This window comes from Micromys minutus (assembly GCF_963924665.1).
Source record: "Micromys minutus genome assembly, chromosome: 1".
Lineage (NCBI taxonomy): Eukaryota > Metazoa > Chordata > Mammalia > Rodentia > Muridae > Micromys > Micromys minutus.
The window spans coordinates 215,165,730-215,187,578 of NC_137969.1; the positions used below are offsets into that span (position 1 = coordinate 215,165,730).

General features: G+C 43.2%; 1 protein-coding gene across 1 annotated transcript in view; it reads right to left on the reverse strand.

Annotated features, from left to right (window-relative positions):
- Positions 1-15,455, reverse strand: part of MAP4K5 (mitogen-activated protein kinase kinase kinase kinase 5) — an 86,026-nt gene extending 70,571 nt beyond the window's left edge. Inside the window, exon 1 of the mRNA XM_080942275.1 lies at positions 15,196-15,455. Coding sequence (XP_080798401.1) covers positions 15,196-15,303 — 108 coding nt within the window. The 5' untranslated portion in view covers positions 15,304-15,455. The remainder of the gene's footprint in view (positions 1-15,195) is intronic.
- Positions 15,456-21,849: the final 6,394 nt, after the last annotated feature.

A 21,849-nucleotide genomic window follows, 5' to 3' on the forward strand; every position in this document is an offset into this window, starting at 1 on the left:
ACTCTTATAGATCCCATGAATACAGAGAATACAATATTCTGCCTTGTCACTAGGACATGTTAGAAGACAGAAAATAGACCGAACCACTTTGGTTTTGCTCTTGTTGATTCATTATTATTTTTATTTTCTCAAACTGAAAAACTTTTCTGTCAAAAAGGCTATAAAACTATCATAGGGTAAGATTTTGTTGTAAAAAGTAATTAAAACGTCAGCAAACATGGTACTCCTCTTTCTCATCTTCCTGAGGTAACCACTGTTGACAATTTAGTGTTTTTATTTTCTGTGCATGGATGTTTTGCCTCGTGTATGGCTTGTATGATCCACAGGCCTCGTACTCACAGATTGGAGAAGAGGGATTCAGATCCCTGGAACTAGACTGATATATAGCTGTGAGCTGCCATGTGGGTTCTGGGAATCAAATCCAAGTCCTCTTGAAGAACAGTCAGTGCGCTTGAAGGCTGAGCTAGCTCTCCAGTCTGCACTGGACTGATGCTTAAGAGTGCACATGCAGACATGGACAATGAGCATTTGTCTGTTTCTTACAAAGCTAAACAGTCTTAGCATATGATACAGCAATCTCTGCTCCTAGGCATGTACCAAACTGAACTGAAAACTTACTTCTGCATACAGATGTTTACAGCAGTCAATCCATAATAAAATAAGACATCATGAATGGCACTCAATAGACAAGTGGGTAACTGGTGCATCTACTGGTAATAAAGCCATTAGCACATTAGCACAGCCTTAAACATAGTGTAAACTGCAGAAGTCAACCTGAAGACACCATCAGTATAAATATAACAAGGTATATGTATAATATATCATAAGAGGCAAAGCTTCGGAAATGGGAAAACCGGCTACAACCATAACCACAACCTCCAAACCAAACCCAACCAACCACAACAAAGGCCAAAGGAAAAGATGTTATCAGTGGTTAGCAAGAGAAATAAACAGGTACCATGCAGAGGATTCTGGGGGCAGCCCAAGTTTTCTATACGAGGCTGCAGCATTGGAAGCACATCAGCATGAGCTTTTCAAAAAGCATTCGAAATGCTACGCTGGGAGTAAACCTTCACTTAAACGGAGGGATCCAAACACCACACAAATGCAGAACAGTGAAACAGGTGAGTTTGTATACAGACTAGGGATAGATAAATACATCCTACGCACTGTCTGATCAATTCTGTAACTATGAAAATGCACGAAGATTAAGTCATCTAATAAGACACTTTCAAAAATTATTTTTTAAAGAATATATATGTTCAGATATATCAATTTTTAGTGTATAAATTAATGACATGGTTGCTCCTTGGTATGATTAATGGGAGGTTTTTATAACAGATGAGAAAGAGACAGACAGATACACACACACACACACACATACACAGAGAGAGAGAGAGAGAGAGAGAGAGAGACAGACAGACAGACAGACAGACAGACAGATTCACACACACACGGAGAGACAGACACACAGAGAGAACAGTCAGAGCATATGGAAGAGTTCAGAGCAGAGACAAATCGATGCACCTGGCCAGGGCTGTGTACAGAGGGCAGATTTGCGGGGATAAAGAACATAAGTAGAGAAGCAGGAGCAGAGTGTGGGGGAGTGGGTTAGGAGAATGAGCAGCCCTGGAGAGGAAAGCATGGGAGCTAGAGGGCTGGGCTGGAGGGTGGTCAGGGTAGGGGTCAGAGTAGGGAGGAGGTGAGCAGGGCAGTGGTTAGGGTAGGGAGGAGGTGAGCAGGGTAGTCAGGGTAGGGGTCAGGGTAGGGAGGAGGTGAACAGGGCAGTGGTCAGGGTAGGGAGGAGGTGAGCAGGGCAGTGGTTAGGGTAGGGAGGAGGTGAGCAGGGCAGTGGTCAGGGTAGGGAGGAGGTGAGCAGGGCAGTGGTTAGGGTAGGGAGGAGGTGAGCAGGGTGGTCAGGGTAGGGAGGAGGTGAGCAGGGCAGTGGTCAGGGTAGGGAGGAGGTGAGCAGGGTGGTCAGGGTAGGGAGAAGGTGAGCAGGGCAGTGGTCAGGGTAGGGAGGAGGTGAGCAGGGCAGTGGTCAGGGTAGGGAGGAGGTGAGCAGGGCAGTGGTCAGGGTAGGGAGGAGGTGAGCAGGGCAGTGGTCAGGGTAGGGAGAAGGTGAGCAGGGCAGTGGTTAGGGTAGGGAGGAGGTGAGCAGGGTGGTCAGGGTAGGGAGAAGGTGAGCAGGGCAGTGGTCAGGGTAGGGAGGAGGTGAGCAGGGCAGTGGTCAGGGTAGGGAGAAGGTGAGCAGGGTGGTCAGGGTAGGGAGAAGGTGAGCAGGGCAGTGGTCAGGGTAGGGAGGAGGTGAGCAGGGCAGTGGTCAGGGTAGGGAGGAGGTGAGGACTGGGATACCCACATGGACTGTGAAATGTGTAACAGGTGCTCTGGGTGCTGAAGGAGCTGGGAGGCCAGCATGGGCTTCGATTGCTGACAGGCACCTCAGGTAGCCACAAGTCCCTTGGGCCTGAGGAAAGGAAAATCACTCCTTTTGCTAGAGAACTAGTTTCACAAGTTCCTGAGGAATGCTGGCTTCTATCTGACTGACAGAAATGCTCCTATACCCGGTTGTGCTCATTTCAGGATGTTTGGACTGCCTTCCGGAGCTTGAGGGAATGGCGTTTCATTTGGACCTGACAGGAACCAGTATAAACAAACTGTTTCAACCTAATAACTAAAATGAAAAGTTATGCCCAAGAACTTTTTTTTTCCTCCCCCAGAATGTCTCAGAAAGAAACAGAGCTCTGGAAAATTTGAAAACCACCAGGGAAACTCAGAAAGATGGAATTTAAAAATTCAGCTGCACTGTGTAGAAGCCTGAGTGTATGCAGTTACAGGAGTGAAAGCAGAGCCACAAACGACAGTTCCCGCTGACAGAGTCAAGCAAATGTCAGCTCGCGCTGGGAGACACATTTCTGTCTCCAAAGGAAAGAACTGATGGGCAAATGTTTGGACTCTGTAATTTTCCAGCTGAATTTTTAAAACAGAAAGCAGTACCAGGCTCTTTTATAATGAAAGGCAAAGAGGCTTTGGGGGTGGGGTGGTGGAACGCACATGCTCACACACAGAGACTGTTCAGATTAATTCAAATCAAGTGATCTTCCAGAAACTCGACTATGTAATTTCACAATATAATCAAAGCAGTACTGGGTTTTAGAATATGAATTTTAAAGTCCAACACTGCCCCCCCCCAACTGCTTTTTAAACTAACATACAGAATTGAAGATTTTTGTACTGCTTGCAAGATGAAATAAATCCCCATATCACTCTACAAAGAATCTTAATGTACCCATTCTACTTTATCAGGTTGTCTGGTATACAGGAAGCACTTAGAGCCCAATACAATGTAATTAGGATGGTTAAATGTCTCAGTTTATTCTTACTGATGGATTTGCTCTTCTTCACATTAGGTACCTCATCTTACTCCAAAATAACTTTCTTCTTGAATAGTTTTAACACTACAAAGCTTCATGAAGCTAAATGAAGGCTCTGACTTCACTTCCTTCATTTTTTTTTTAATAACTGGAAAACAGGAGTCTCAATATTCAGTAAGATTCTCTATGTCCAGAAAGTGCTCAGTAGGGTCAGGTTTAAAGACCTCAGATATAAGAACTGGTACAAAAATTAGCAACATAGCATCTCCGAGGTTTAAAAAAAAAAAAAAAAGGAACAGTAGCTGGTTTATACACAAAAGAAGTAGCTAATTGTGCCCTTTTAAAGTTCTATGAGCAGTTCTTTAAGGACATTATTTTTAACAAGTTCATCATACCACATACTATGTGCCAGGCACTGGTACTAGTGATGTAATAAAACCTGTGCTGTCTTCAGGGAGTTTTTACTGGGGTGGGGGGACAAGGGGGGGCTACAAAAGTAGAGGGCAAATACACCACAGTGTATGAAATCCTGAACATTCCGAAGCACACAAGTGCTCTCAGCCCAGGCTCAGTGGACCAGAGAAAAGGTTTCCAAGGGGAAAATAAAGCCAAAATGAGACAACAAAATCCATTTTCTGGGTGATAGGAAAAGGTGCCATTACTGGGTTATGGATGGCAGAGTTCCGTGCAACACTCAAGGACAGGAGACAAGATGGTCAGTTCCAAGAAATCTGTATCTGCCACTAACTGATCATAAGCCCACTAGAGGTAATGGTGAGAGCTAAGGACGGTCTGAGCTTCACACAGACTGTACCACTGTTTTCCTGTTGCCATTACCCACCAACTTCTAGGCTTTTACTCCTACAGCTTAATAAATAACCCAGGCTCTAGCCCCACCTGCCACCACCATTCCTGCAGATTTCAACGTTTAGCTCCACCCTCCCACCACCCCCCAGGCTATTGTGGGGTGTGTTCCCAAGTTCAGTGTATATTATACAGTGCTGCGGACTGAACCCAGATTTGTGTGTGCTAGGCTCTATCCTAAGCCAAAACTTCACCTTTTCTTTTTTTTTTTTTGTCTACTTATTTATTTTGAGATGAGATCTCACTCCGTGGTTCAAGCACGTTTGGAACGCAGTGGCGTCTCAGCTGGCCTTGGACTTGAAGTGATCCCCCAGCCTTTGCCTCCTGAGTCTGAGGATGATCATGTCACACAATGGCCCATCCAGCCTCTCACACATACTTTTGCTTTCCCTCCCTCTCCTCTAATCTGACAATTCCAGAGATTCTTTCACTGTTTCTGACGTGTGTCGACTTCTACACAGTTGGACAGATCTGGACAGGAGGATCCTCTTGGGAGAAGTCTGTACTTGCAGGGCTTCTCCCATTATTAGGCAAATAGACTCAATTCCCTAGCCAAAATCTGAGCACATTTTTTTTTTTAAAAATTTTAATCCAAAACATTTTTTCATATAATATACTAATTATGGCTGCCTTCCCCAACTCTTCTCAGATTCTTCTCCCCACCTCCTCAAACAGACATCCTTTCTTGCCTCCTCTCATTAGAAAACAAGTGTCTAAAAGAAAGAAAGAAAAATAGTATAGTAAGATTAAAAAGGACAAATCTAAATAGGAAAAAAGACCAATGGAACAGAAAAACAAAGATCCAAAGAAAAAGCCCAAGAAACATAGATGCAAAGACACACAGGGAAATCTCCTAAAAACACAAAATCAGGAGCCATAATACCAAAGAAAAGACCCGTTTAGTATGGGGGGGGCTGATAAAGCATTATGAGACAAAATAGCCTCCAAGAATCCCACCAAGTTTGTTGTGTCACTGCTGGTGCATTCCCGGAGAGCCTGTGAGACTATGCTGGAGAGAAAGCAAACGGTCCTCAACTGGAGAGGTTCTTACGAATGGGATGCCCACCTCTCTCAGCACTGGGACCCCATCTAGCGCAGAGCCGGACGACATGTTATCTCCAGTCAACTAAAGCCTTCTACTCAGTCTGCAAGGACACCTATGTGTCTCCAAATAGACTTCTAACTCCTTTCCAGTATAGACTAAGTTTGCTAAAAGGGAGTTGCTTCAGAGGATCATCTAATAACTTCAAAAGAATTCATTCAGTTAGTGTGCACAGGAGCATATGTACAATCCAGTGACCATCTATGACATTGATCCTCTCCTCCAAACACATGGGCCTGAACTCAGTCAGGCTGGTGCAAGTATCTTTACCCAATGAGGATCTTGCTAGCCAAAAGGGCTTAACTTTTTAAAAAGGAATGAGTCAAACATTTTTGGAGACTAATCAAATTCACTAAAACTTTAATTAAATATTAGGCTCTTGCTCTTGTCTTCATGTTCCCTTGTCCCTTCCCCCCTCCCTCCATGTGCTCATGGCCGGCCTCTACTTCTCTCCTCCCCTCCCTCCCTTCTTTCCTCTCTCCCTCTCCCACCCTCTTCCCTCCCCGTGCCCTGAACAAACTCTACTGTACACTTGAGAGAGAAACAAGAAAAAAATGTACAACCACATAAAGAAATCATATACCAAAGTAAATATGTGTATTTACTGAAACTAAAAGTTAGGCATAACTATTTAAGAAACATCCCAAATATGTCTGTATGACCTGCATTTTAATGATTATAATGTCTAGACTGCCATTTATGCCTCTTTGTTCTTTCTTGCTCTTTGTGACTGTGATTAAATATTCTAACCAAACAATCTGGGGAGGAAAAGAATCATTTGGTTTACAACCAGGTTACAATCCACCACTGAAAGACATCTAAGCAGGAACGCGAGGGAGAACTGAAGGAGAAACTATGGAGAACCAATGAGTGATTACTGTTCCCTGGCCTCCACACAGCCACGTTTCTTATACATCCCAAGATCTGACTTGGGTGGGACTGCTTACAGTGGGCCAGACATTCTACAGCAATTGGCAATTAAGAAAATGTCCCACAGACATGTCCACAGGCCAATCTAATCTAAGCAATCCCTCAATTGAGACTCAGATAACTCTAGGCCAGTGGTTCTCAACCCTGCTAAAGCTGTGACCCTTTAATACAGTTCATGTTGTGATGACCCTCAACCATAAAATTATTTCGTCACTACTTTATAACTGTAACTGTTTTGCTACTGTTATGAATCATAAAGTAAATACCTAATATGGAGTATATCTGATATGTGACTCCTAGGTTATGTCAAATTGACAATTAATGAAGACATATGTCCTTAATAAGAATGCTTTTACTATGTAACAATGTCTTTCTACTGGCTAAGAAAACACAAGGTTACTTTCATTTCTTCCTGTATTATAGGTTTCTAAAATGAACCTACAGTACTTAAATGTTTTTTTAAAAAGATGCTAAAGAGAAAGCAGTCTATCTACAGGGCAGGAAAAGAAGGACAACATGAGACTGTTGAGTGCCGCCCATGAACTAGTACCACTGTGGAAATCGCCCAGAGCGGCCCAAGCAGCTCTGCCACAAACTAGGCAGTTATTCGCGAAGAGCATTAATCTAATCACAGTTGTGATCAGAACTCAAAGTGGAGGCAGGAGGACTGAGAGTTTGAGGCCAACAAAGTAGCAAGTAAGACCTGTCCCAAATGTTAAAAAATTACCCATGTATGGGTGAGGAGGAGCCCCTGGTTCACAAGCTCACAGTGGAAGTCTGCTCAGGCCGTCCTGTTTTCATTAGAGACAAACAATACTCTTTGATGCAGAATAAGGATTTTGTTTGTCTAAAATACTTCGTGTCTTGTTTAATTTATAATCCCACTGACAACATGGTCTAGGGGACCCACTAACTTCAGTACAGTATCCATAAATCCAAAGTTCCAAAACAAGGAAGGCAAAAGGCAGCCGGATAGGAAGGGTCTCCCAGCAACAGCCTCACTTGCAAAAGTAAAGAACTGAGCCTAAGCTGAGACTGGAAAGCAGGAGACAGAGAGATGACCACAGAGTAACCAGGAGGAAGCGCCTCTGCAAACGTGCTTATGTGCACAGTCAAACATTAGTCCATAAAACATTCCAGCCCTCAGCAGGGGAGCGAGCCTGCTCACCGCAATGTGTATAGAGCTTCTCATGCACTAGGCAGTGTGTGAAGGGCTGTGTACTTAAAGGTTAACTAATGAATTGAAAGATGCAGTTTATAGAAGGCTGGGATAAAGAAGACAAGCAGGAACTGGGAGACTAGGAGACCTAGATTCAAGTTCTGATAGTGTGCAATCTACAGACAAGGCAGAGACAAGTTTCTTTTTGAGTGAAATAGATTAAAATACATCTGATCCACCTCCTTTATAGGATTGCTGCGAGAACGTACAGTAAGGTTATGCAAACATTAGTCACTCTTAGTCATTTTAATCCGATTTTATTTTTATAAAATTTTGGACGGTGGGGGCTGGTATGATTCGTGTGCTCAAACACCTGTGAGGATAGACCTGGCCCTCGGACATCAGCTGAGAGTCTCCTTGGGAGATAATGACATTCGAGAAAAAGAGAGCTACAGTAGCTATACAGTCTTGCCCTTTCCAAAGGTCACTGATTTCCCCAACTTAACTAGTACCCTGCAAAATCAGGACACAAAAGCCTTCTCAAAGTACTCCGACATGTGCCAACCCTGAAAATGGTCCAGACACGTGAGAAAAGGGCTTGCTCTGGTTTACCTTGTGGGGAAGTTCTCATACTGCTAAGGAAGCCCCCAAAACACAAGTATCACTTTTAACAGGCTTCGTCTTTCTTTTCCTGTGTTCTTGGTCCAAAACCACAATTTAAAGTTTAGAAGTGAAACTTTTTAATTTTTGAAAGCAAAACTGAAAACAGAACAGTTAATCTGTATTAATCTGTATTCTATCTTGCATATCTTCATTAAAACCACTGGAAATACTCAAAGTAACAATACTTCCTAAGAAAGGGAACAGGGTGGTCTGTGCTAGGCTGTGATGACTTCAAAGCTCAGAGCTCACGTCCCCAAGATAGGACCACACTCCCTCACATCTGCCTTGTCTACGGCGAAAGATTTCTTTCATCGCTTTCATATTTCTATGCAAGTAGAAAGACCTTTTGAAATCATTTGCTCCCAGCTATGGCTCAGAGACTCACACCCATCATTGGGTCCATGTTTCCTTTTCAGGCAGTCTTAAAACACTTATTTCTGAACAGTAAAAATAAATACTAAGTAAGATCTTAACCAGATGACTTATAAATAGTAAACAGTTACAACACTTCGTCTCAACAAAGCATATTTATTTTCATAGTAATATACTATTTAACATGGATGAGATTTTTGAAGCACATTCCTTCATCTTTTACAGTTGGCCTTACTTCCAAGATCCTCACTCTGCAAACACCAGTGTGAAGTTAGAGCCTCTAATGCCAGCGTCCCAGGACACTGAGGATGTACTTTAATCACACCCGTGTCAAAACCATTCTCTCCTAACTTCAGGGCTAAGGCCATTAGTGTTCTTGATAGACTTTATTAAGATTTAATGACTAGAGAATACTCAAAAAGCAAGACAAAGAGATAGTGACACATTCTTGCTCACAAAATCAGACTTTAAACACTTATATTAATGACAGTGACTTGTAGTTCTTCTCCCAAGTCATATGATGGCAATCTTTGTCTTGGTTTCAGTGCCTGCCTCTGAGCTTGCAGTTTAGCTGTGGAAACGGGATCTGAGGATTTGATAAAACAGAGAGGTACCTCCCACTCCTCTTATTCAGAGGAGCACCCGGCTGACTCCCTCATTTCCAAGGCTCTGCTCAAATCTAACTCAGTGAAGCTTACCCCAACAGTCTCTGTTAACTCCTTGACCTGCCTCCTGCATCCCTCCTGGCATTCTCCATCCAGTGCACATGGGCTGCCTCTCTCCTGTGGGCTACAGTCCCATGTCCCACGGAGGTAGCAGTCTACTCGCTGTGCTCACTTGATGTGTCCAAGGGCACTGCCCTAAGCAAACAGCCCTTCACCTCGTTCTCCCAGTTCCCATCACGGCTCTCCATCAGTCTGTGAACCTCACTCTACCATCCGAACAGGGAAATGGGCTGGCACTCACTGGAGGAGCTAGCTCTAGCCTTCCGCCATGTGGGTTGATGGGATCAAAGTCAGGTCATCAGGCGTGGCAGCAAGAGTCTTTACTTGCTGAGCCATCTTAACAGTCCCACACCTCTGTGCTTAGCAAACCTGTGACTTTCCAGGACATTGCTTTCTTCTTCAAGATATATGTATTGAGCAGACGCTGTGTACTGGCCCAATGCTAGACTAGCTGATACAGTGGTACACCTAAGGTCACTGTTTTTATGTAGTTTTATTAATAACTACTAATTTCATAAAAACTATTAACAAAATATTTAATAAGTAAAATTATTATTTTATTATTATTGGAAGATCCTCCATGTTTCCTCACTACAATCAGTGCATATGATAGCAGGAGATGGGAGATAGTGGGTCTCAAAACTCCTATGCAAAGAACCTCCTCAGCCCTTCCTTCTGATGCCACCAGTGTATGGGTTTTCTTCTGTCCCCAAGACGACAGTACCCTCAGCTCTCCTAAAAACTTCCTGTGTGAAAGCTTCCTGCCTCATTCCATGTCACGTGCACTCTCCATGCACTTATGATGACTCCTAAACCTGAATCCCCAGTTCAGAGCTCCCAAGGCTCCAGTCCAAGTTCCTCTTACCTAAGCAACACCGTCACTTATGAAATGTCTGAAGGGCAAACAGACCTGAACACAAAATTCACATCCCACAAAATTTGTATTTCCTGTTAACAGCACAAAAAAAAAAAAAAAAAAAAAAAAAGAAAGAAAGAAAGAAAAGAAAAAGAAAAAATCACCTAAGACAAAAACACACCCAAATGTCATCAATTACCTTCTCTTTCAGTTACAGATCATGGGTATTTTTCTTAAAAAAGTCTATTATTTACCAGTACACCAATGAAATTTTCACCTTAAAATACTTCTTCAGACTAAAGAAAAAACCCACACATTTCTTCATGCCAACAACAAGTTCTGCCATCTTGGCTTTTCCTGCCCTCCATTTCCTGGTCTTCTTATGGCAAGGGACCTGGAAGGAAGATGCATACTCTTTAAGACTCACCACTGGCTTGTTGCCAGTGCCAGTCCCTAGACGTTTGCACATACTAGGAAAAAAAAAAAAAAAAAAAAAAAAACCAAGTCTAGTTACTGCCTCTACTTTGGTTAATCTTCCCCAGGTGGCTCCCAAACCCCCAACCCTTAATAAAGACAGAGTTGAGGATTTCTTCCGTATCTGTTATGGCACTTACCAAATTATGACTGCGTGTCTGTTTTCCTGACTAGATTACATGCTCCTATTTGACAATGTATTTGCTTTCTTAGGCCTGTGTCTGGACCACGGCACAGGCTCAGCACCCACTACCACTATATACTAAGCTGCTTCTTTACCATTTGATCTTAGCATATGTTTCAAAGTGCCTAAAACCATTCCAGAATTCTGACGAGAAAAGGGAAGCCTTGAATAAAAGGATTCATTACAGCAGTTCCAGAAGAACTCACAGAAATGGTAAGACACACACACACACACAGATATGACAAAGCTTTCTATGCAAATTATGTCATTTATAATGACAAAAGAATCTTACAAATTAGAAATAACTAATGTCCTGGGGATCCACTACATATGGAGCCACCAAATCCAAGCACTATAGCTGATGCCAAGAAGTGCTTACAGGCAGGAACCAGACAGAGATGCCTCCTCAGTGACTGTTAGATATAGATACATATAGATACAGCTGAGCATGCTTGCAGCTAACCATCAGACTGAACTCGGGGACCCCAATGAGGCTGCTAAAGAAAGAACTGAAGGAGCTCAAAGGGGTTGCAACCTCATGGGAAGAACAACATTATCAACCAACCAAACACTCCAAAACTCCCATGGAGTAAAACACCACCCACTGAGCACACAGGGAGAGACCTATTGATTCAGTTGCATATGTAGCAGAAGATTCCAGTGTCTGGCATCAATGTGAGAAGAGGCTTTTGTTCCAGAGAGGGCATGTTTTCCCAATGTAGGGGAATGACAAGGCAATGGGGTGGAGAGGGTGTTTAGGAGGGAGTGCACCTTTGTGAAGGCAAATGAAGGGGGAGGGAGGATGGGAGTAGGGGGGATAACATCCCAAATGTAAATACAGAGTATCTAATAAAAAAAGAAATAACTAATGTGACACTTAGAGATTCATTCAATGGATCCTTTTAAAAACATTAATTCTAAAAAAACTGTTGGTCACTGTAGCATGTGTGACATCATGGCTGGCATCATAAAACAGTGTAAGTCATTTCAGAAACATTCATTTCAAAACATTTAAGAAATGGCCTGAAAAAAACCTGTATTATTAGCATTATTTCTTACATACATCTGGACAGTTTACTACCACTAATATCATTAAGCAAAATATTTCCTGTTTGCTATAATACAGTTGTAGGTTGTTGTCCTGTAACTAAACATGTCACTCTTCAAAGAGTTGAAAAGAAGTACATGGGTCCCCTGCTCTAGCTTCCATCCTAGAGAAGGTGAAGAGGCTGTGGACTTTCTCTGGACACTAGCCCGGACACAGCTGGTAGAAAATGGCAGAGGCACCCATGCTGCTGCTTGTGAACCATGACAATGACATGAAGCTGCTCTGTGGACAGGAGGTGGGGGGGGGGGATGCTTTATCTAGATTTCCCCTTCCTTTAGCAAGTGTTAAATCTTACAAACAGGATCTGCCCAGCTGGAACTTAGTCTTTCATCCTACCTTCACCTCATTCTTCTCCCTTGTGTTTGTCTCTCCTCCATCTCCGGCTTAGCTCTCAAAGATTCCCTCCATTTCCGGCATCTTTACTTTCCTCACCTTTCAAGCAGAGAACAGCCATTTAAGATGGTGTCTGCACCTCTTGGGAAAGAAGGTTCCTAGGAGACCTGTGTATTTACTGAATGTAAAAACTGCAAAGAATCTCAAGGCCAGGACCTTTTAAAAGTTACTACTTCATAATATAGCTCAGGCATAAAAACAAACTGGGATGGGTAAGAGTTGAAGAGATGTCATTATTTCTCATTAATTAGTTTACTAGTTTGCACCACGGATGGAAAACACTTCTAAAGTGTCCCAGGATTTTCAGTTTTGTAAAAATATAGTTTCTCAAAAATACAATCAGCTTGCTTTAAAAAAAAATTCCAAAGTTTCGTGTTCTAGGCATATTAAGGAGTAAGTATAAACTCAAAAAAATTCCACAGGACTTAGATCACTGATAATAAACATGCTATGAAACAGCTTTTCAGAAATGTTTTCCCAGAGAACTCGAGTTATTGAAATTTTTAATAAAAACAGACATGTAGCCATCGTTAAAAAAAAAAAAAAAAAAAAAACAGAACAGTGCAGGAACACAGAGAATTAAATACAAGCACTGTTGTGATGTCAAAATTAAATGCTCAGACAACTAGGTGATGGAATCACCTAGAGCCCTTTGTCACTTTGTCTACCTCTTAGGAATCATTGAATCCATGCCCTGCTTAATTCTAGGTGTTAAGATACAACAAAATGGGGGGTGGGTGTAAAATCCCTGTCTCTGTGGAGTATTTATATTATTAGTCAAAACAGACAAGTAAAAAAATAAGTAAAGCACTGCTGGCCAGCAGTGAGCACAGTGATGGCAGGTGTGTCTAAAGGGAAGGAAGCAAGGCCTGTCTGGGAAGACGGCACAGAGGAAGTAGCAAGGACAAAGACTCCAAAGTGGGAAGATGCTTCTTGTTAAGGAAAGCCTGCAGGCCAGTGTGGTTAGAGCAGGGTGAGGGAGGGTGGTGGGTAAGGTTAGAGGTCAGGGTGAGGAGGCTGGGGTTCACTAGGACTGAGTAATGTTTTCCTAGACAGCAATGGTGGCAACAGGTGGAAAGTGGGGGAGGGAGGCGATCCCAGGTAATTAGAGCACACCAAAGGGAAGAAAGGCACATGAGCTAAGGCTGTGTGGGACTCAGAGGCTGGCCTAGCCCTCAGGGAGCCCACATACTACTGCTTGTGGTGAAGGGTGGGAGGCTGAGGTGGGTGGGGAGCAGTCAGCCTCGGATCTGTCTGTTGAGTTGTAGAAGTGAGCAGCAGGCCCAGGAAGCAGCTGGGTAAGAAGCAGGCAGGCAGCTGTCCTTTTAATGTAAACACTGCTTTCCCAGGGAAGGATGCGATCCTTCCAGAGGGCTGCTCTGGTTGTTACTCTGTAAAGAAAAACGTAGAGCTCTTGGCAAGAAGAATTTAGAGAATTGTATAATTACCACAAACGGAACTGAACTGGTCTAACTTACAGTGAATCATAAGACAAAGATGATTTAAAATGGGACTAAGAAAGCAATGGGAGTTTCTGTTTTTTAAAGAGCAAGCATTTCCTAAAACGGGCAATGAGCAAATAAACAAGTTCATGCTAACTGCCACTAATTTTACATAAGGAAGGGGTCCCTTATAACTGTGCACTTAGCATCAAAGGTGCTCAAGTCAGAGTCAGGACCTCCTCTCTGCTGCACAGCTCGGTCTCTCAAACAGTGTCTCGTTGGGTCAAAGTGCCTTATCTTAAGAGGTAAAAAGCCAACCCAGAACCCTCACTTCAGAATCAAACACCCCAAGGTAGTACTACTAGCAGAAAGTTACTCAAAAACATGCAGAGGAAAGAGATGTTTTCCTTGCATAGTACCTGTGGATAGTACCTCAGTGGAGTCAAGCGATTATTCATGAAACACAGCCATTAGGGTTCTATGCAGATTGCTGTTGGAACATACTGATTATGAATATATATGATGCAGACAGGAAAATAAGCTTTTTCTTAACACTCATAAGGAACTGCACTAACTCTGCCCTTTTGGAACAAAGAACAAAAGCCATAAAGGAATATTGAACAGTCTCTTCCTCTGAACCCTTCAAAAATTTAGCTAATTTAAGAAACTGGTTTGCTTTGCTATGTCATGTTTTTTTGTTTGTTTTTGTTTTGTAATGGCGGATTAGAAATTTATTGTTATTTGTCTTAATATAAGAGACCAGTAAAACAGATAGCAGCAATTATCCACTCATGATTATGGAATACTATAAATCCCAGAGAGAGGAATTATTGGAGTAGGAAAACCCCATAAGTTATATTCATTATTATCAACAAATACTTAAACTTCTGCCAGGTGAAAAACGTCTTTCTCTAGATTTGTTTAAATTCAATTACACTTTGTTTACTTACTGGGTTTGTGTGAGTCTGTATTTGTGTGTGTACGGGGGTGCGGGTGTCCCTGTGGAGGTCTGGAGACAACTCGCTTCCACCACCGGGAGAATCCGGGGTCCTTTCTAGGGTCCTAAAGGCCTTTACATCCAGAGCCATCTCACCGGTCCCCAAGGACATCTTCCTACAGGCCGTCATGTTTACACACAAATCCTTTTACTCCAGAACCAGATTCCTTACAGTTCACAATTTAGAGCCCGGTTCCACAGGGATTTTTACAGTCAAGTTCACCCAAAACAATAATTTAGAGTGCAACTGTCTAGATTTACAATTTTCTTTCCCATCTACAGCCTTCCGCAAAGCATTTTCCCCACACGCTAACACCAGAACATCCTACAGAGTAACTTCGATACCATAAATACGCCTTAAAACCACAAAAAAAAGCTCAGCCGAGGTTTGGAAAGTGCGGTTAAGTCTGCCGGTCGGTAACTTAAAGAACCGATGGGGAACCCAGGGTGCTCGGAACGGTGCCGCGGGGTACGGGCCGCTTCCTGGCCGGACGCTGTGGTCCGGCGCATCCCGGGGGCGCCCCACGCTTGCAGGCCGGGCCGGGGCCTCACCTTGTACACGTCCCCGTAGGTGCCGCTGCCGACTCTCTGCACCAACTCGTAGTCGTGCTGCGGGTTCCGCCTCAGGATGTCGGCGGCAGGCCTCAGCGGGGCCTCCATCTTCACTGCGCCCAGCCCGGGGCTCTGCCCGCGGCACCCGTATCCCGCTAACGAGGGCGCAAGGCGCTTCCCAACATGGAGCCTCGGCCCGCAGCTGCGCCTGCACCGGCGAGCGCGGGGGCGTCACGGGGCGCGACCCCGGCAGCCTCCGGGCCTCCTTGGCCCCGCCAGGCCCCGCGCCGGCCGTACCCGAAAGGCTGTTCGTTCCTTGCCGAGCGTCGCGTCGGAAACCCCTCGTCTTCTCCGAAACGGCCGTGCGCACGGTCGCTGTCGCCGCCGCCGCACCACGTTCCCCACCCGCGGCTGCGTCACCGGGAGACACGTTCGCGGCCGGCGCGGAGCGAGCCCGGCCCGCCCGAGAGCGCAGGCCGCGGGCCCAGAGTGCCGCCCTGAGGCCCGCCGAGAGCACGACACCCTCGCCGCCGCCGCGCCCCGCCTCCCAGCTGCTTGCGGGGCGCCCAAAGCCTTCGTGCGGCGTCTGACCCGCCCAGGCTCGGCCAGGATTCGTCCAGTAGCCGGCGGGACTAGAGGAGGAGGAGGGCCTGTGCGCAGGCCTCCGGAGCGCTGCCTCCTACTTCCATTCGGTCAAGGTAAACTGAGGCCGCCTGGGCAGGAGGTGGGGGAGTGCCGGGTTAACTAAAGGCCGGCACACCCGACTGCACCGTCCTGTTCCACACACTGTTCCCGGTGGTACCAGTTCTGAGGCTGGACCTGACACCTGCATAACCTGTCTTCCACCGGGGTTTCCCCCAGCCATTTTTGAAAACCCCAGTTCCTACGAAGCTCCTGTGGTTTCTGCGCATCGCCACAATATTGCAACTCTAATGGGACCAGGAGTTCTGGAGATGCTAAAGCAAAGCTAGAGACCTTTGTCTGATTCTGGTTCCAAGACTTCCAAAGTAGGTGATCAGGGACTAGGCATACTTGGCAATACCTCAGTGTCCTTATTATCTGTACCTGGAAGAGAATAGGTTTTGCAATTGACACCCGAGAAATGTTTGTAAACCATTTTACAGCATTGTAAAGAGGATTATAAAATGTAAGAGGCTTTAAAATGCACAAAATATTTGGCAGGAGTTTTGAGACGTGATTTGGTAAATGTTTCCGTCTGTTTTGTAATTTGAGTTACTAACTTGTTCTTAAGGTAGAAATGAAGTCACCAGTCTTATGTATACTGCTAAAATTATTTATAGAGTCCTGCAGAGATTTTCAGTAGAAAAACCAGATAAGGACTGGAAAGATGGCTGCTCCTCAGAGGACCTGGGTTAATTCCTAGCACCCCCATGGCAGCTCGCTTCTGCTTGTTAACTCCAAGTCGGATCCAGAGCGGGTTGGAGGAGGTCAAACGCCCTCTTCTGGCCCGTGTAGGCACCAGGTATGTATGGTGTACAGACCATAAAGACAAAACACAAGATTTAATAAAAATGTAAGAAAAATAGGAAAAACAAGAAAATTTACAACAAATTTCAGATGACATGTGACTCCAGACACAGTCTAATTCTGTTTTGAGAAATACATTTCTTATAGCTAATAAATGAAGAAACTAACACCTTAACAGAATAGAGAATATATGCATGTTCTTGTGTTCCGCACACAAAGAGCACTTATTTAGGGAACATAAGTAAGCCCAGACTAACATGCTCCAGGGACAAAGCCTGTGTGTGTACTGCATTGAAAAAAATGGTTGAAGAACAGTTCCTCTTTCAAAGCTTCTTGGCACTTGCTTTGGTGGGCACATATTTTTGGCTTAGATGACTCAAAATCTCTTCAACTGTTCTATTGGTGTCTTAGTACTTGTTTACTGTCATGGATTCGTGTTGGTCATATAGTCAGACCCACCCTTACACTCTGGGACTAGGAGCATTGTGGAACATTAATGGGTTGAAGGCTCTCCATCACACTGGCTCCAGGATAAAGTCATCTTGGAGGGACATTGACTCTTTGTCTAGTGTGAGATGTATTTGTTCTTATTTATACCTGCATTATCCCATAGAGAGTTAAATACTTATTTTTACACACGATAAAAATGAGAGGAAACTGCATAAGATTTGAAAGGGGGGGAAACAGGAAACCAGAACAATGTAACCAAAAAAAAAAAAAAAAAAAAAAAAAAAAAAAAAAAAAAGGCCAAAGAAGATTTAAGAGTGGATTTTGTTTGTTTGTTTGCTTTTGAGAGAAAGATGAACAAACTGATCAAGAGAGGCACATCTCCTGATGCTAAGACCTCAGAGAAGGTTCGTTTGTGAGCCGTCACGGAAACCTGCGTACCCAGTTTGACACAAAGACAAATAGGCTCTGATAACCCTCCAAGTATATTATTGTAGAAACATACTGTTTAAAATGAATTAGGTAATAAAAAGTTTGAGGTCACAAGTGAAGGTAATTTATGTTGCCAGTAATGGCTGATCCATATGTTCTGACCATTAACCAAACAATGGCTAGCCTGGAGAGACAAGAGTCTGTGGTAGTGGAAAACTGTCTGCTACAGCCATCATTTTACTTGGGCCACAGATGATGTAAACAGGAAGACATTTGCTTTACACTAATGTCAAAGGAATTTTCTAAGATTTTTTTTTCAGAACTAGCTGAGTTAATTTTAACAAAGTCTGTGACATAAGTTGATTGATAAGGAAATTAAAATTCAATTTACTTATAAACTGTGAGTAGACTTCATTTTAAATAATTAAGCATATAATTTCAAGGTCGAAAGTTATATAATAGTAAGTCAGTGTAGCTAACATTGAAAGAACTCTTACAATAGCTCAGTTCCATTAGATGTGAAATAAGAAGAAACATGACTTAATAGGCATTTCATTCAAAACATACACACACATACACACACACAATAATACTCAGCAAGTAAATGTTTTTTAGCTTTTAAAAATTTAATTTTGATACAATTTATCTATTTATTTATTGGGGGAGGGGCAGTGCTAATGCCGTGGTGTGTGTATGTTGGACAACAGCTGTGGGAGTCAACTCTGACTTTCCAGTATGTAGATTAAACTTAGGCTATCAGGTGGAGGCAGCAGCCTATACAGGCCTGTGTTCTCATCAGCCCTAATTTCCAGCTTTTAGTTCTTTTCCATATAACAAACTATAGTGGTTTACTGTAGGTTTGTTATGCTTTTCCCCCTCTTTTAATCTTCTTCACTAAAGTACTAGTTGCGATTGGTGATCTCTACAGTCAACTTTAATTTTAGCCAAGACTAAATAGCAACTAATATCAAGACCACTGAATTTTTTTACATTTTATGTAGCTTAGGTTCAAAATTTATTATCCAAGCAAATCCTATCTAGTTGAAATCCTAAAATTAGACTGCTACATATGGAGGTGTGTGCCTTTAATTCCTGCACTGGGAAGGTAGAGGCAAAGGCTTGTACAACTGCAAGGGCTACACAGTTGTAAACGGAATAATAATTCCAAATCTCTGTCTGTTAAGCTAGGGTACAGGCACTGAAGGGAATGGTCTGGGCCCTGTGTCAGGGCCTGGGTCATTTGAGCAGATAGGAATACGGATAGAAGTCTGGAATGTGCATTAGATTTTCAGGATTGCCCAGATGGAGACCTTATAGCTGGGCTTGGATAAAAGAGTGAGTAACCTTGAAGATGCTGTCGAATCTTACCACATACTTGCCTACAGTTGAAATGTGTATTGACTTGAGCATCTGCCTTCCATGTGGCTTACTTGAAGCTCATACCTACTGATGGCAGTCTTACTATTTTTAAACTTTTTATTCTAAAATGCCATGTCTAAGGAGAGTTATAAGATAAAGGGTTTAATTTACCTACAGTGTTAGAAGGTTAGAGTCCATGCTGATGGCATGAAGGGACAGCTGAGAGTTTACATCTTGATCCACAACAGCCAGACAGAAAAAAATCACATGAGTTGTTTGAAAGATCAAAGCCCAAACCCGGTGACATACCTTCTCCAACAGGGCCGTACCTCTTAATTCTTCCTAAACAGTTTCACTAACTGGGGACAAAGTGGTAACATATATGGACCTATAGGGCGCTATTTTCATTCAAACCACTACAATGGCTTACGGTCTCTATATGGAAGTACCAGAATCTCCCTTATATATTGCAAAGGAAGGACTCTTTAGGTTCAGGAAGATAGAAATGTTGGATTTTGTTTTAGATACAAATTGTATTTCCAAATGCTAAGGTATGGAAGGTTTTAGTCATAGCTGGTAGATCAAGTCATTAATGATTGGTTCATGAGGGCTGTGACCTAAGTGATGGCTTGATTCATTGATAATGTCAAAATCTGAATGAACATTTGGGTATGTTGGAAACTGCAGAAGGTGAGACTTCTTTGGAGGAAACAAGTCACTGGAGACATTCCTTTGAAGAATATTTTTGTGCCCAACCCACTCCTCTGTTTCTCTTCCTAGCTGCTTTGAGGGGAGCAGCTTTGCTTCAGTACTTTCCCTTACCACACAACCAGAAACTATGAGGCCTGTTGACCAACCACAGCTTATAACCTCTAAACGTTAACTTTTAAGTGGTTTCTGTCCAGTGTTTTGTCACAATAATGCAAAGAAGACTGACATATGCTCTACTATGTTCATCCTGCACAGTAATGCTCCAGGCACACCTCCTCCAGGAGGACCTGTAGAATTTATCCAACCAAGACATTAAGTGAAGGAGAACAGAGAGATCCTTCCCAACTTCCCTGGTAACTGTTCTCAGTAGGTTGGATTTGATGTTGCCACAGTAAAACAAGGAGATTCTTGCAGAGGCCAGAAGACATAACTATCAAACACATGCTGGGTACAGTTATTAACTATAGCTATAGTTGATAACCCTCAAGAAGAAGTGATAGTCAAGGTATTTTGACTATAAGAGATTGGGATGGTGGCTTATTGATCCTCAGATCTATGGAATAAATGAAACCACAGTCAACCTAAGTAGCTACCCCCATAGCTACTGGATATATGTGAGTGGAAGGATTCTAGGAATAGTGAGCAGAAAAGGAATGGGAATCTATTATAGTATGATAGAGATGCAAAATATTATCTGACATCTGGTGGTAAGGCAGTTCTTAAATGTGGAATCCCTTAAATAAACTGAGGAATGTGAAATTCTCAGAAAGTCTAGAGGATAATGGCCTGAACAGCATTTCTGCAGTATCATTGTAACACACCAGCATCCCAGTGATCTCAGTAGAGACTGAAGGAAGTCAGATGTAGTCCTTGCTGGGGTGTTGTTCATGAGAGGTCTAGAAGTAAAGCTAAATGATGAGGCTATTTTCCCAGTTCCAAATGTATGTGAGAATGGGCACACCAAACAGGAGACTCATGAGAGGCTTGTGAATGTCAATGGAGGGATGTGAAATTGGAGGACTGATAGGCCTAGTGTGACCCTCGTGCCTACAGGAGAAAATCAAGTTTAAACCTTATTACAGAGAAAATTAGTTTAGTGTAACTGTTAAAGACCTGAAAGACATTAGTGCAATTGTAAAAAGTCTGAGAGATAGGGCTGGAGGGATGGGTCAGAGGATAAGGACACTTGCTGCTCTTTCAGAGCACCATGTTTATTCAGAGGACCCACGGTGAGTCATCATCGCTAACTCCAGTTTCAGAGAACCCAACACTCACTTCTGACCATGCCAGTCACCATAAGTGCAGGCAAAATACACATTTTAAAAAATCTTTTAAAACATTAAATCTGAGAGACAAGAGGTTCAGTAGAATCTTAATCCATTTTCTGTTGTTATAACACCACAGACTGAAAATTCATATCTCTTGGTTTTGAAGGTTAGACAGTCCAATACCAAGATGTTCACATCTGCAGAACAGGCGCTCAGGCCATCTGCCACCAGGAATAGCGGAGATCCAGGGACACAGGCCAGGCGAGAAGGCATTCTAAGTAGCCAAGGAGCAGAGAGATCTCTGCACAGCACTCAGAAAGTGCGCCCCCCCCAGTTGGTTTAGGGAAGCAGGAACCCTGCATTGGGCTGTCTGTTACCCCAGGGAAACCAAGACAACCTGGCAACACCAGAACCCAGCTCTCCCAACACAGCAAACAGTGGAATGCCAAACACTCCAGAAAAAGAAGATTCAGACCTGAAATCATACCTCAAGATGATGATAGAGATCCTTAAACAAGAATGGGAGGAAAAGCATAAAGATTTAGAAGCTTTTAAAGAGGAAACAAGAAAAACACTCAAAGAACTCAAAGAACTAGAAGAAAACAGAACCAAAGAGATGAAGGAATGGAAGAAGGAATTTAAAACGGAAATGGGCACAATAAGGAAAACACTAAAAGAGACAACCCTAGAGGTAGAAAACCTAAAAAGGAAATCAGGAGTCACAGATGCAAGCATTTCCAACAGACTACAAGAGATGGAAGAGAGAATCTCGGGGGCCAATCAGAATCACACCAAACTTCTCAACAGAGACTATGAAAGCTAGAAGATCCTGGACAGACATCATGCAGACCCTAAGAGAACACAAGTGTCAGTCAAAGCTGCTATACCCAGCAAAACTCTCAATCACCATAACAGAGAGACTAAGATATTCCAAGACAAAACTAAATTT